General features: G+C 35.7%; 1 protein-coding gene and 1 long non-coding RNA gene across 4 annotated transcripts in view; one reads left to right on the top strand and one right to left on the bottom strand.

The window, feature by feature from the left end:
• Positions 1-16,522, top strand: part of LOC136838522 (uncharacterized) — a 142,514-nt gene that overhangs the window by 121,373 nt on the left and 4,619 nt on the right. For all 3 annotated transcript variants that reach the window (XR_010853019.1, XR_010853020.1, XR_010853018.1), the window contains exons 4-5: positions 14,332-14,425; positions 14,740-14,907. This is a non-coding gene — a long non-coding RNA (uncharacterized lncRNA). The remainder of the gene's footprint in view (positions 1-14,331; positions 14,426-14,739; positions 14,908-16,522) is intronic.
• Positions 683-6,059, bottom strand: LOC136838520 (anti-lipopolysaccharide factor-like). Its single transcript, XM_067103609.1, has 4 exons — positions 5,930-6,059; positions 3,701-3,879; positions 2,135-2,271; positions 683-1,157 (listed from the first exon to the last, which is right to left on the bottom strand). The coding sequence occupies exons 2-4, from the start codon at positions 3,850-3,852 to the stop codon at positions 1,039-1,041; spliced, it is 408 nt and encodes a 135-aa protein (XP_066959710.1). The 5' UTR covers positions 3,853-3,879; positions 5,930-6,059; the 3' UTR covers positions 683-1,038.

The raw sequence follows: 16,522 nt of genomic DNA, 5'->3' as shown, positions 1-16,522 counted from the left end.
GTGTGTCTTGCAAGATACAAAATGTCAAGCAGACTTGAATTGAATTTTGAGTGCTCTTTCATTTCTGAAGTGGTCAAAGTTGTGTAAGTTTATCTCGTTGCTCCTCTAAATGGTAGTTTTACAACTTCATTGGTGTAATTCATTTAATATTCTGAGTGCCATTCATGAGTGCAGATTCACTATTGAGGAACATCTAATGTGTCTCTATTTTTTACAGATTGTCAGTATACTTTGAAAGTCTTAAATACTTCGTAGTCAAGTTATTGAATCATATGAACTTGAGAAGTTCAAATTTGCAAATATTTTTTTCTTTTATGGAGCCGGGTAACAAAGTTTTTCTTTTCTCATTAATCTTTTGTGATTTATCCCCCTTGTTAATACCCGTGAGCTTGTACCATTCTACTTCCAAGGGGTTGCAGTTTCGTAAATAAAAAATAATAATACTTCACTGATCGCTGGACTCAGTACTTCTGCATAAGCTGATATATATCGTACAGCAGTGCAGATCTGGGAGTCTTACAGCCGTTTATAAAGAAACGTATAGTTTCAGTTTCATAAAATGTAATGATGTGTATCATTTCGTACTAACACGGCCATAGTTCTTTTGGAATCAAATTTTCAAATTTCACAAACGGTACAGCGCTTTTAAACTAAATTTTTGACAGGTCATGAATTTGTAAAATTATATTTTAAAGCATATATTTTCACAATTAATAAATATATGGAAAGACACTACATTAATTTATATCACAGGTAGGAAGTTTTAGTAAGCCATTGTTGTGGATCAAAGCTTCTATAGATCATAGATACTAGACAACTCATTTTAAAACAAATTCTATAGGCCATGAATGTTTAGCGAAATTTGCTCAGTAAATTCATTGAAATTATCTAGTTAATTTCCAAGTAACCTTTCTGGTGCATAAATTGAAAACGGTATCACTTTGCTCTTCCTTCGGATTCCGCCTCAAAGCCACATCTTGGGCAGATTTCGATGACCTTCACTGTTGTGACCCCGGCTTGGCATCAGATCATAATCAATCAAGCACCCAACCAGACCTTTGCCTCCACCTCGGTGACCAGTTCTTGGGCCAAAGCCTGCCTCACGAAATCCTTTATTGCGTCTTGCTCGGCGTTGGTTGGGTTACGGTGGTCATCAGCTAAAGCAGAAGGAAAAAATTTATTAATGGAGGGAAGTGAGGTGTCTCAGAATTTTTGCGGGAGAATTTGTTTTGTAAAGAATTAAAGTTGACTACATCCTGTACAGATGATTTGTTTTTTTGGTCCTCTTGATGTCGTTAATAGTTGCTAATGGGTTTTAATTCATTTTTTGTCTGTAGGCGTTATGTGGGTTAAGGAAGAGGTGATTAGATATTGGTGGACTGAGATTGATCCGGGAGAGGATGCAAAATTTTTATTTTATCAAGTTTTAATTGTTTAGTGGACCACGAAAAGTGGCTTAGTTTTTGAAATGGCACTGATTCAGTTGCGGATCCAGGATATGTATATATATTTTTTATGTTGGTTAATAGTGCCAGATAGATGTAACGTGTGATTTTATCACTCGCTAGGCGTTAGTAGTGTTTTCCATTTGGGTATTCAGGGTCATATTATATTAAAGTGGAAAGAACTTCAGACTCACAGACGGAATCTCTTCTCTGTGGCTTTATATACTATATTTGCCTATAAAGTTATAGAAAGACTTGATATATAGGATAGAAGAATATATATTTTAATATTTTATGATGTAACAAGCGATCAATTCTTTTGCTTCTATTAAGAAAAAACTCATGGCTATTCATATTTACAGCTGTAATTCAACCCTGAACATCGTCCTAAACAGTGAGGATAATATGCTATACACATGTATCTAGACTTGCCATATGAATGGGTTCACTAATGTTAAAATATAGACATAATCTACACTGCAATTATTTCTGAAAGAGTGCTTTTTCCCATAAATGTCTCTTCTCCGGAAACCTCCACACCAATTTGTCACCAAACAGGTTTACGAACATTGAAAGCATGTCCGGAGCTGTGTTTCATGTTTACAAAACTTTAGTAAGTGTTCTTTTCCCTAAACCGTGTTCAGCTATATGCATGACTGGTTGATTAAATGAAAAGGAGAATAGCCTACCTTTGCCGACAATGGGAGTCCAACCCAGACACTTGACCTCTGCCCTGTAGTGCACCTCGAGTCTTTTGATGTAAGGAACTCGCTTGTACTGACATGGATGCCCAAACAGATCTAAGTCTCCCTCGTTATACATTCCACTGAAACATCAAAGTATTTAGGATATTGTCAATATATGTCTTTCGGACAATGAAAATGCATTACAGTATATAGATGGGAAAGATAGAAGAGGAAAATTTTAAATGAATGTTTGTAGCCTGGGCAAAAGTACTGGTCACTCCCTGCAGAGGATGTACTGCAGTTGCCACGCATAGAATGTGTTAGAATATATGCCGTATCTTGTGGCTGTGATATGCATAAAAATAACATTTGAATTAACCCCAAAGGCCGCGTTCCTTAGATTGTACATTAGTTACATGTACCAACATGGAATGTGTATGAATATGTGTGGCAGCCTGTGGACGTGATTCTCGTTAAAGTTACATTTGATTGAACCTAAAAGCCATGCCCTACTTGTAGGTAGCATTGTGTCACATGTACCCGGATATGTTATGGTATAAATGACACATTTACTTCATGGACCTAAAAGCACATCCCAAGATTTTATAGTCGTCCGCGCACAAGGGTCGAATGTGTTAGAATGTTTACCGTAGACGGCGTTTTTTGCTTAAAAATAACATTGATTGAACCTAATAAACTAATTGCCACTCTTCTTAGTTGGCATAGTTGCCACATGTACCAGGATAAAATGTGTTAAAATATGTACTACAGTCTTTGGGCACAGTTGGTGTTAAAATAATATCTGATTGAATCAAAGCCCCACGCCCCCATATCTGCCTGTGAGTGTGGTGTACATTAATTGATTGAACTTGAAGGGCACGCCCTTGCATGGTATAGTTCACACTTGATTCAAGATCGAATGTGTTACAGTCTGTACCTCAGCCCACGGGCGTGATTGGCATTGCACTAACGCTTGGTTGGCCCTAAAGGCCACACCCCCTAGATGGCATAGTTGCCACATACCTAGATGGCATAGTTGCCACATACCAAGATAGAAAGTGTGAGAACGTGCACAAAAGCCTGTGATCGTGGTTTGTGTTAAAAGCCACGCCTCCTAGTTGGCACAGTCGCCATGTGTACGCCAGTGAAAGATATTAAAACACTTACCGTAACCTGAGATCATGGCTTATATTTGGAAATAAAGTGACTCGTAAAATTTTTAAAAATTTCGTATAACGCATCCTAAAAGCTGAGTTCATTAAGGAAAGGTAAGCTGTCTAGACAGAGAATGAAATTTGTAGTGACTGTGAAAAACAAGTGCTGTAATCACATGAATATTTAACAGTAGAAATCCACACTTATTTGTTCCGTTGCGGATACATTTGATAGCTAAATAGAAGATTAGAACATTATGACTCACTGAAGTTAGATGATTTAAATTTTCTCTACGTAAACTATCAATTTTATCTGTTCAAACAATCAAAACAGTATTGTGTATTAACAATATAAATGATGATATCAGTGATGTCATTAACAAAAGACAGACAGAAATTAAGAATGCCAACTCACTCGACAATTTTCGGCACGACCCCGGTAAGCAAGGACACCAGGTTCAGAGGCTTGGTCTCCGCCTTTTTAGTTAACAGAAGAAGAATGCTGAGCATCAACAAAGCCGATAGCTTTCCGATCTTTGGGTCATTGTTGTATTGAATTGATGCCATTTTTTGCTTGGGTTTTACTTTATTTACCTGTAAAATAAAAGTAATCTGTTGAAATTTATATACATTATATAATATATATATATATATATATATATATATATATATATATATATATATATATATATGTATATATATTATGTATATAATGTGTGTGTTTGTTTGTGTGTATATGTATGTATGTATGTATTTATAAATATATATATATATATATATATATATATATATATATATATATATATATATATATATATATATATATGTGTGTGTGTGTGTGTGTGTGTATGTATTGTGTTATTGCGTTAGGTTCCTCATTACAAAAGACTTGCCAAATCTGGAAGACTGAAACCTGGACGAACCTATTAATTCGGAGAGGATGGCCTGAAGGTGTTAACCTTCCGTTTTCTCTGTAACTCTTGAACTTGTATCCCATATTTTCGTTTTCATCCAGGTTGTATTCACCGTAGTCGACTAACTACCAGGTGCATGATTCACTGATTAAGTCAAAAGAGGATCAGTGGGTATTAATCAAAGCTTTTATAGCGGAAAGAGGCTGAAGCCGGTTACTTTCTTCGTATAAGATTGCCTCATGCATACTTTATCGGAAAGGGTTTTACAAAAATTCTAAAAATTATGCCATGATTTACCATGGGCTTGAATACTGTTTTGTGTTTCCAACTGCACTTTGTCTTCGTTGAAATAACCTGTATGAAATTATGTACCGTAGGCACTTTGATATAAAACATGCAAGTGTTGGAGTGGAATTTTGTCCACTTAATTGCAGTCAGCTCTACGATGTAAGTTACAATTAAAAGAACAAAGAAGGTCGTGTCAGTGAAATTTTATGACGATATAATTTAGTTAGATTTTCCCAGATGGTTCGGACTCTATTGACACAAGACACATCACTGGCTAGACATACAGTAACCACTGCTGATTGGTTCCTCGGTGAAGCTGTCACACCTTTAGGATTGTTGGTGGGATTCTTCATTAGGTCCCTGCGCTAGGTAAGCGGGGATGCCACAAATCACACCACCGCAGGACGTGTGTGTGTGTGTATATTATATATTTATATATATATATATATATATATATATATATATATATATATATATATATATGTATGTATGTATGTATGTATATATTGTATATATGTATGTATTTATGATGAATGAATGTCTTTTACTGTAATCAGCAGTATAACCAGATAAGGCCCATAAACAATTTATAGATTGCAACACTATTTCTTCAGTTCCTGTGTTCCTACCAGTGAACATGGACACAGAGAAAGTGTCTGAAATATATGGTTGCAAACGTATAAATAGTGTTTTATGGACACTTTATCTTCATATATATATATATATATATATATATATATATATATATATATATATATATATATATATATATATATATATATATATATATATATATATATACACACACACACACACACATATATATATATATATATATATATATATATATATATATATATATATATATATATATATATATATATATATAATAATAGAACTATTTTTAAAATACCATTTTGCTTATCTATTAGAGTTTAAAGTCGATCATTTCTAAATTTCAAAATTTTTGTCCGCTGTAGACGAAGTAGGGAAAATTGAGTATATAGCCTATATGAGTTTCTAAGCATTCGGTTGTATTTGATGGGATTGATAAATGCAAATTTGCAGTTCCACGCAAACGCTAAGTACATCGGTGTGAAGATGAAAAATTTTTGGATTCCCCTAGGTCAGGAACACACTACTACAAAGCCTGTCACTGTACACCATGGCTGTCTAAGTTGTTTAGTCTGAGGGCTACTCTTGAAAAAACAAAAGTCATGCGGGCCACCTGTGTGTATGTATGTATATGTGTGTATATGTATATAATATATATATGTATATATATATATTACTCAGAATTTAGGAATAAGAAATTTTTATAATATAAAATAGAGAAATATATTTTTACTTATTTTTCTCTAGCGGGCCACTTTCAAAATCGAACGGGCCACTTTTGGCCCACTGACGTGGGTTAGGACGGCCCTGCTGTATACTATCCTTACCTTGATACTCGCGGTATAAGAGAGAATTTGCACACTTCACCGGTATATATACAGCGCAACTAACTCGGCAGCGTGTAACTGTTTAGGTGGTTGACTGGCTGCACCTACTTTCGCCCCGAGATAATAATTGTCTGTTGGGAAGTCCCGGTTTATTTTCCCACTGCTTACGTGCTGCGAGACGATGCCCGACGGGATGAAGAGCCTGTTTGACGTCGGATCCTGGAGACCTTCCTGTTCTTCTCGGCTCCCTCGAAAGATCAATATCCCCTGATAAGCTGTTGGAATTTGACACTAAAGGACTTGACTTGAGAGCAGCTAATAAGAGTTGCATGACTCGGTACGTTTGTGCATCTTGTGCGCGGTGACACGCATGGTAAAGTTTAGGAAAATATGTACATGACGGGTGTCACTCTTGAGCCAGTTTATGCAAATGTTTAAGTATTTTTTTAATGGATTTCTGGTTGGTAAGTGTTGGTTTGAATCAAGTCTATCAGCGGGCTAGAAAAAAAATTGTGACTGCGGTAACAAGAGTGGTATTCAATATTACTGTAAGGTGGTACAACACGGAATTCATCGTTTGAAAGTGCTTTCATATGCAGCTCTGTTGGATTTCCCTTATTCGTTGTCAAGGGTGAATGAAGGTTACGTCGTTCCTGCTGTATTGTGAGGAATTTCTAGAAATAAAAATATATGGTAATCTTTAATGCTTTCTTATTCCGCTAGTTTTTAACACGTGCATTCTGTTCTGCCAGAGTTTGCTTGTTTAGTTTTTAAAACATGCATTCTGTTCCTACCAGAGTTTGCCTGTTTGCACACTGGAATTTTTTTTTTTTCTTTTCTCTGCAACTGTAAGTCGGTTTCCTCATGATAGGATGACTTCAGCGAATAAAAATACAATAGTAACAATATCATACATCTATGGTGCGTCACTATACTGTGACCGGAAAAAATAAGTAAAAATCCACAGTTATGTCAATGAGCAAGGCTGTATCTATAAAAATACAAATATTATTAAAAATGGGAGCTGACGACCGTCGTCCAAACAGTCGAAAGCTCTGATTTTTAATCAGTTTTTTAATTTTTATAAACACAGCCATGCTCATATAGGTTGCATAATTGTTGATTTTTACTTATTAATGCTATTCATCCTCAGAATGCATTATTAATGATTCGACCTCTTTGTCAAAACTCAACAGCTTTATATTCCTGAACAAAAGACGCCTCAGCAGCACATCTATCGCCTTCATACACAGCGGTGCTCACTTCACGATTGCAACCTAGAAGTCTCCTTATTACTCTTGTCTTGTCCTCAATACTGTATACTATCAAGTACCGTCATTTACTTTGGAGAATGTTACGATTGCTGAAGCACCTCCATTTGGATTTTCTTTCTCAGTTAATTTCGATCATTTAGATAAAAATAAATCGAAAATAGAGATGAAAATAATTAATCTCGATCAATTTTTCTTAGTCCATGTGAATATTCTGCATCATTACGGGTGTCTCAGTGTATTATATAGTTAATGATGATTATTAACATTATTATCGTTATTAATGTGTATTCATTGGTATAATGAATACACATTACCTCTTGATAAGGCTTAGGCTTGAGATAATTTTATCTTGGTGTGCAGATGGCGTTTTTGATTCACTAACCAACTCTTTCTCTCTCTCTCTCTCTCTCTCTCTTTTCTCTCTCTCTTCTCTCTCTCTCTCTCTCTCTCTCCTTTCTCTATAATATATATATATATATATATATATATATATATATATATATATATATATATATATATATATATATATGTAATATATAGTATGTATGTATGTATGTATGTATGTGTATATATATATATATATATATATATATATATATATATATATATATATATATAGACAGACAAGAAGAGAGAGAGAGAGAGAGAGAGAGAGAGAGAGAGAGAGAGAGAGAGAGAGAAGAGATAGAGGTTGGATCCTGGAAATCATAAGAAACATTTACAGTCATCCTATAACTGGCGACTCAGTGATGAACCCTCATGCAGAAAAGTTCGCGTCTTTTTTTGCCATGTGCATTTTGAATAATGTTTTTAATTAATTTAAAAATCGTGGAGGGAACTTGTACAGATATACTTGGTATCGCTCTGTTCATGTTGTCTTCGTGAAGGTGCATGAAGGACACCAATAGGCTGAGGAAGAAAAAACTGCTGTCAACTTAATGGGATTACATCAAGTTGACGTAATGGGATTACATCAAGTTGACTTAATGGGATTACATCAAGTTGACTTAATGGGATTACATCAGGTTGACTTAATGGGATTACATCAGGTTGACTTAATGGGATTACATCAGGTTGACTTAATGGGATTACATCAAATTGACTTACATCAAGTTGACTTAATGGGATTACATCAAGTTGACTTAATGGGATTACATCAAGTAAGTAACATCAAATAATGGTAAATCAAAGAAAGGAAGAGTTTTATAACAAATGGAATTGTGGTGACAGAGAATTATATGTTTTTTCTTGTCTTTGATTTACTTGCATTCATTTGTGACATCCTTGCTGTTTCTAGTAAAAGCTTATTGACTATTCCCTGAAGAAAATGCCTGCTCATGGCAAAATCATTCAGCTGTGTGACAGCATGAACACCCTGGCTCCACTATTGGCAGCACAGCACCATAAGAAACCAAAAAATTGTCGGGGTAAAAATGGATAAGAAAGTGAGCAGTTAATGCCCATGCTTTGTAGAACACAAAGCACCATTAGCTTTGTAATAGACCTTTGACATCTGGTGTGAGTGGCAGTGAACCACAATTAGATCTGACGAGCCAACAGAGGTAAAGACTTGGAGCCTAGTGTGATTTATAGATACAGTACACAGCAAGGTAGAAACAGGGAAAGACAGAAAAGGAAAAGTCAAGAAACTATTACATTTATTAAATAACACGATACAAATTGAGTACAGTTTACAAAATATACTGTATAAGGCAGTCAGAGGCATAATGAGTACCTATAGACCTTTCGTGACCAGGTAGTGGGATAGTTTTTGAAGAACACTCTACCTTTCCCCGCCACATGTATACTTATCAGACTTGCCAGCTTTTTTTTTTTTTTTTTTTGCATACATAGGAGGAAAAGACTGAGAGTAAAGTAAAATTAGGAATAATGATGGATTATACAACCGAGTCTGAGGGCTTCGTTATCTTGCCCCGGCAATAAACTCATAAACAGTATATCGTAGTTCATGTATATAACAAAATTGTCAGTAGTATAAACAGTATATCGTAGTTCATGTATATGACAAAATTGAGTATTTGAATAGCCATAAATGCAGGCATTAAGGAATATGGTTAATTCTCCTGGTTTCAAGTTTCAAAGAAAAATAAAATAATAAAATAGATCAAATTTCCTTCATCAGCAAACCTTCAGCTTTCTGTTCTTGTTCATTCTTCTCTCAAACAGTCTCCCACCAACAGTCAACCGTATTTCAATATCACACATTTTGCAGATAATCCAGGAAGTGGGTGTAAAAGATAATCTATGCATCATGGGTTGTCATTATATAACATAAATTTTTTAATTAATACAGTGAATCGCTGGAGGTCAATGTTTGACCCCTTCATGAATAACAGTTAGTGACTCCATAAATTAACAGAGCTGCCCGCAACAATATTTTTTTTTCTTTGGAACTCGCAAAAGTACCAAAAATAACATTCATCATCACTCACTGCTGCCCATATGTTTAGCCATTCAAGTAAAGAATTTTTTCCTATGATGTCATGTTACATGTACACAAAATCAGATGCACTTTTCAGCAGTATGTCGCCTTCAGAATCATTGCACTTGTTTGCAGTAATGTTCTATCTTCCTCAAGTTAGACTTTGATACTGTATGTTCCTTTTTAAAGATGCTTACCAGCACACATATGGTAAAGTACTTCACATCAGGGTGGCTCCGCAGATAGTCACCGTAAATTTGTCATCTGTATAAAAAAAAAACCGTGTCTTTACACGAATGATGTAATAAAGACTTATGAAATACATATTTTCATTTACCTCTTAATTTAGGGGACGTGTTAATGGTTGAAAAATACATTTTAGCCACGAAGTTAAAGAGTAAGGAAGGTTTCAGTTTTCTTTAATAATTACCAAGTAACGTAAAGGAAGTCTAAATGTTGTGTTATGTTTGTGCATGTTTAGAAAATGCGCAAGTATAACACGACAAGAAATAATTTTCTAATTAAAACAAAGGTTACCTTTCTATAAAAACCATTTTCATAATTTCTTGGCCGATGATCTTTGTAACATAAGTGACCCGGCTTTTCTAATATTCCCCTAATTAAAATTGATATAAATCAGAATAAGTATTAGGTTAATTTCAAGCTAAATATAACTGACAGAACAAAAACCACATGCATGATATTCAAGCAGTCTGATACTTTCCATAACCTATGTCGTCGTGAAGAATAGCAAAAATGAACACTGCTGCTTGTTAAATGCTGGTTTAATTCAAGATTTTTAAACCATAAGTAAACTTGAGGATAATATACGAACACTGTGAAGTATGACTCCGAGGTCTTATTGTTCATTAACACAAATTCTGAGCAACAATAGCTCGACCGCTAGCAATGGAAAATTTTCTTTGCAAATTAATTTCAAGGAAAAAAAATCCTTGGTATTCTTGGTCTCATCGCAGATGGCGCCATCTATTTTACAAACACTCTAGAGCAAAGATATCTAAAACCATAACTGTTTGACTTGTACTCCAGTGTCCTTCGATTTTTAAAGCTGTAAACGAAAGTTACAAAATTTTTGTTACTCATTTGGTTCTTGGCACTGAGGTACTAAACATCTTCCAAGAGATGATGGTGAGTGTGTAATCGTCTTTTATGGCTTATGCATATTTCCTCCTGATTTAGGTCTAGTTAATGGTTTTAGTTCTGTAAGTGGCTGTGTGATTTACATGAAGTGATATCCATGGCATTCGCAAATGTGGTCAAGATAAGTTTAAACTCGTTGATTGGAAAATTTTAGACTGGTAAGTTGGGAAGTGACTAAATATATCTTGCATAAAATCCTTTGAAAAGCAAACCAGAATTTCTTGCCGTTTTCCTTGCTAGATACGTACAAAGGCCTTTCTGGTTTCAAGAAATTGGGTAGCCATATAGACGCCATTGGAACAGGTATTAAGCTTCCTGAAAATGTGGTACTGTTGTTTCTAGTTTTCATAATTGAAGTTTTAAAGCCCCTCCAGTTTTCAGAATCTCGTAGCTATTTTGCGGTATTTTATGGATAATTGTTGTGATAGTATCTGCACGGCTGATTTTGCTTCACTCAATCTGTTAGTTGTTGTTGTGCTAGGTTTAAAGATAGGGGAAGTATTGGTATTTTACTTTGGCGAAGGGACATTCCATTTTGTCAACAACAAAATAATGCACCGCCAGTGTCAAAAGGCCCTAAAAGTGCAGAAAAACCAGTTTCCAGGGTATTGCACTTGCGGACCGGTTATGAACCGTTCGAAACAGACGTACCCGTGCTCTCTTACGAAGATCGCGTATGGAAACCCCTTGTTGGATGGACTTCAGGGGTTAATTACAGGTTAATTACAGCCGACCCCCCCCCCAAATAACGTTAAATTGTAAATAAGCAACCAAAATACTACAAGAAACTGCTATTTCTCGCTAAATACCCGCCGTGTATCTATTACTTAGAAATACCTTTTCAGAATCTCGTAGTCATTTTGCGTTATTTTATGGATAATTATTGTGATAGTATCTGCACGGCTGATTTCGCTTGACTCAATCTGTTAGCTTTTGTCGTGGTAGGTTTAAAGATAGGGGAAGTATTGGTATTTTACTTTTAAACCAATAATCAGCAAGCAAAATTTTATTTTTTTGCACAAAATTCGTTGGACACTGAAATAGGTAGGATGCAGATACAGTTGGTATACATATTTCCCATTTGGAGAGTGCTTGGAGTTAAACATTGGTGTGACCCACATTTTCCTAATATTATATACCGTTAAACGACAAGTTTAACATTTACTGTACATACCTGGTTTTATCAGGTCTCGTCCTCTCCGAAAGCGCTCTACAGGACCAGTGTTTCAGGTCACATTCGTGTATATAGGCCTACATGACATTTCACTGCATGTTCAACTTCCCAAATTATGTATATCGCAGCATTTGTACGTTAACAATATGAATGTGGATTTGCATATTCCATTTTATTCAGTGATAAACCATAAATCAGCAATGCTAAGTTACCCGTAACCGAATTATCCAAAACAAATTCCTTAAATGGCTGATACTTTCGTTACGCGGATACCAGCACGAATACATTATCACCATTGTTTTAATTTTATTAATGTGACCTTATGAGAGCCCGGTTTTATAGAATAACAGGTTTAGTTATGGCTTTCTTCTTAGTTACAATTTACTTGGTGCCCTCTTTGTGGGAAAACTGTTTTGGTGGCGTCAAGATTCCCAGCCCTCCATTACATAAAAGTAATTTTAAGTGTCAAATTTGGATTTTTGAATTAGACCAGTTTGATAGTTCTGGTCAAACCTCTACAACCACCCATGTGTAACAATAATGGGGAAGGAAGTGAATTTTATTTTATTTTATTTTTTTTTTGAGGGGAGAGTGTTGGGCAGGGTTGTCAAGGGTCTTTCCCCTCCCTCCACCGGGCAGGTAAAATGTACTGCCGCAGTGTTGCTTTGGTTAGTAATAATAATTTTTTTTTTTTTTTACTAAAGTGTTTTCCCATCCAAAGACCCATTCTCTGGTTCCTGATAGTTCATTTAGTCGGAGGATTTCATGGGATGGTATAGCAGGCAGACAACTATATCAGTTTCGTCAAAACATTTAAACTGTGAAGGCCTAATTAACCACGTTAGCGATTTTTTTTTTTTGTTTCGTTCTTGCGAATGGATTTTATCCCTCGTCGTAGTTATTGCTATAATTTGTAGCTGTGCAAATAATGGTGCAATAAACATCTAATTTATTGTAATTTGACTTGACGTAATGTGACCGTTGGGTTTCGTTAATCCCATAAAAGTTTTTTTTTCTTTTGCCAAGTGCGTGTTTAGTTAGGCTAGACACTGAAGCGTTGACGGCAGAAATGTCAAAGCTTTATTATGCCACTTTGATCTTGTACTGAAAACAAGTTTTGTACATAAGAAAATAGGAAAAGGCTACGGGCTCCACATCTTGCCTCATAGGTCCCGCTGCTTGTCCTTTGGCCTAAATTCTATATTCAGTTAGAGGGTAATTTGCAGTTTCCGTTGACGCCACGTAACGCCGTTTGTCCCGTTCGCCAAGGTATCCGCCAAGGTAAGTAGTTCCACACGAAACACCATGTTCTCTATCGTTCTGGGTGGCTGTAGGTTAAGGGCACGCCGCACTAGGTTAGGTTAGGTTGGTTAGTTATGGTTTCGTCATTTTAGTACCGATTTCGTATGTTGGTATTCCTCCGCGACTAGAAAATTGGCAGACGACACCCGCGTCAACGTAAACTGCAGGCGCTCCTGACTTTGGACTTATTGTAGTGTTTCATCACTTTTGGTCTGAGGCTTTTCTTTATTCTTGGTACAGTTGAAACAGCTTCGATTTGCGTTTATTACATACTGCTGCGACTTTCAGCAAGTCATTATTCCAAAGTTCTAAATTTTTTATCGGTATCGTAATTTTAAGTTGTCTAAAGTGAAAAATTTCTACCATGAGATTTTGAAAACTTCAAAATCTCATGGTAGAAATTTTTCACTTTAGACAACTTAAAATTTGCTCGATACTAAGTTAAATAATAAAAAAAAAATTTACTGGAGAACTTGGAATCCATGACTTGCTGAAAGTCGCAGCAGTATGTAGAAGCTGTTGGAATCAGCTGGGATGTATCGTTCAGTGCATGTTCCTAAAAATGTTTAATGGAATTTTTTCTTTTAATGACTAATGGTCTTGGAAGTTTTAAGCTATATTGTCATTGACCGTTCTCTCTCGACTACTGATGTCGAATGGTAATTTTAATATTTAATTCGAGGTCGCCAGTATGCATCAACATCCTGAGCTTTAGGTAAACAATACACTTTGCATGTGCTAGACTAAGCGAGTCGTCCTACCCAGCTTAAAAGTACGAAGCTGGACGGTAGGTTGTAGGTTAGGATGTGTCCTGTAGGAACAACTGGCATAATTTTATTAGGACTAAGGCGGAGGAGCTATAGTTTGAAAAATAATGGCTGATGCGTCTTACCATCACCAACAATTACAGAAATACATTTAGAAATATTACCAGTAGTCACCTACTTCAATTTTGACTTAGGGCAATGCAGTCCAATGTTTCATAATTGGATGAAAGTATAACGTGTATAGTTATGTTGTGTTAGTAATAGGTTATTTGTGTTTGCAGGTGCATCCAGGCAGTTGTGTGACTATAATTGTGTCTAGTGGACGAACGACGGTCTTCAAAGGATGATGGATTTTACTGTTGACAGAGTCGAAAGGTAATGGAAATTTTCTCTGACTTTATACAAAAACATAATTATTTTAATTGAATAGTTGCAGATATATTCGTCCATATATTTTAATTACTTCATTCCACTACTCCTTACCTAGTTTTCCAACATAAATTTTACCTTAAGATTACAAGTGTTTGTAAACTTTTAAATTAATCTGGTAACTGGAGTGGTTTATGCAAGGAATTTTGTAGTTCAGTAAAATATTCAGTAAAGTGTAGGTGTTAATGATTGGAAGGTTTGGTAAAGAAAATATAGTTAGGCACTTTTCCTTGCAAGAGTTAATTGTTGATTTTTTTCAGATTTTGAACGTTTACGAAGACTGGTATCGTTCAGAACATTTCAAGGGATGTTACCCTCATACCGAAACACTTGCCATTTCAAAATACTGACGTCAAGAGGAATTTCGTTGAAACACTGACTACAATGCTTAGAACGGCTGTTAAGTTCAAAATTGTCCAGTGTATGAAGTAAGAACTTGACACTTGATTTTGAGTGCTAGTTTGGTAAATCTTGATTTTCTTTATCCCTAACATTTGACTATGGGAACTCTCTGGTATTGGAAGTAATTGGTATTGGGAGTAAATAGCAGTAACTAAATCTTAACTAATTGACAACCTCCTTGCTCCTAATAAGTATAGCACTTTGGCCACAGAAAAGTTACATGTATCTGTCTAAAGGTTTTAATGACGTCTTCAATACATAAGCAGAGTTTTGTATATTACATGAATTTTAAGTATTACAGAGCAGGTATTTTGAAAGAAATAGATTCATCCCTTATAAACAAAGTTGTCCACAGCACTTAAGACAATAGGGGTAGTTCTCTCTGGGTGATTTACTTAAACGTAACATCGTAGTGGCAAACATAGAGCAGTATTTAGTAATGATGGTATAAAGTTTGCACAGACAGTTTATACAAGAACGCCAAGTCTTAATTTAATGGGCGCTAAAAATAATGTTAACATAGATGACTACTTTCTATTTAGTCTGATTACATGACAACATTGGTCCTTGCTCCTGTGGAGGAGAACTTCAAGTAAAAAAAAAGTGTATCGTAATTCCTTTGACTCTTTCAACACCCGTCCAATCAAGTTCAAGCATTAGTAAGTAGAAGTGGCTGCTGAAACTAAGGAATTTGATTTCGAACAGAGATGGTTTACTTAGTCGCTTCTTTGCATAATTCTATTCTGCAAATGCAGTGTCTATACTTTTGTTCGTAATCAGTATTTTGTAGCAGATGTAGTTTTCTTGAATTGCCACTCATATTTGCAGTTATGCAGTAGTCATTTGCATCGGGAGGTGACTTCTGGGAGGAAGTAAGGGAATTATTGCAAGTGCAAGTGTTGGTTTCGATATTTTTCCTGCTGGAGGTTTTGAGTGTAGCCATGTCCACTGTCTTAGGCCGATAAGGGTTTTTGGAGCTGCGGCTGCCATTGTCGATGTTCTTGGCGTTGGAAAAGGGCAGTGTAATTGTTTCGTACGTAGTTTTGTTCAAACCAGGCTTCAGACTTTTTGACCAGGTATGATGCGGCAAAGTGTAATTCAGGAATTAAGGCGTGATTGGTCGCCTTTTCAAAGCTAATAAAAACATTATCGAGGTGCGTGCCAACGTCTACACTGCCACTAAGTATGTCGCTAGGTGGTTATGTCCATGTTTCTGGCAATAAAAATAAACTGATAGGTGCATAATCTTCGGCTGAACAATTGCCCTCCAAATTTAGGCTTCCATTGCTGGTAAGTGGTCCTTAGAAGGCTTAAAAAATCTAGTGGAGGGCTTCCCATAACGTTCATCTCTCTGCAAAGGAGCAGTAGTATGGGGCCGAAAGGCAGTTTAGTGGGATAACCACGTAATACTTTCCATTCTAAACTGCTGCAAGACTAAAAAAGACTTTTGATTAGGTGGATGAAGTTTTAATTGGCCTAGAGTCTGCTTAATGCACAAGTGCATAGCAATACTCATTCAAGCTGTTCTAAATATGTTGTTAATAGTCTCGAAACCATAACTTCTCTTGGATTATTATTCAGAAAAGTGTTTTTATAGATGGCGTGGTATAATATACGTCCAGTTTAAATTAAAAATTATAT

This window comes from Macrobrachium rosenbergii, chromosome 5, assembly GCF_040412425.1.
Source record: "Macrobrachium rosenbergii isolate ZJJX-2024 chromosome 5, ASM4041242v1, whole genome shotgun sequence".
NCBI lineage: Eukaryota > Metazoa > Arthropoda > Malacostraca > Decapoda > Palaemonidae > Macrobrachium > Macrobrachium rosenbergii.
The sequence above is the reverse complement of the archived record's forward strand: the minus strand, read 5'-3'. Positions and strand labels throughout refer to the sequence as shown.

Excerpts from the sequence above, each read along its gene's own strand:
- LOC136838520 (XM_067103609.1), bottom strand. The coding sequence starts at position 3,852 with ATGGCATCAATTCAATACAACAATGACCCAAAGATCGGAAAGCTATCG. Across the intron at positions 2,272-3,700 it reads GTCGTGCCGAAAATTGTCGA|TGGAATGTATAACGAGGGAG; the intron begins GTGAGTTGGCAT and ends TTGATGTTTCAG. Across the intron at positions 1,158-2,134 it reads GACTCCCATTGTCGGCAAAG|CTGATGACCACCGTAACCCA; the intron begins GTAGGCTATTCT and ends CTTCTGCTTTAG.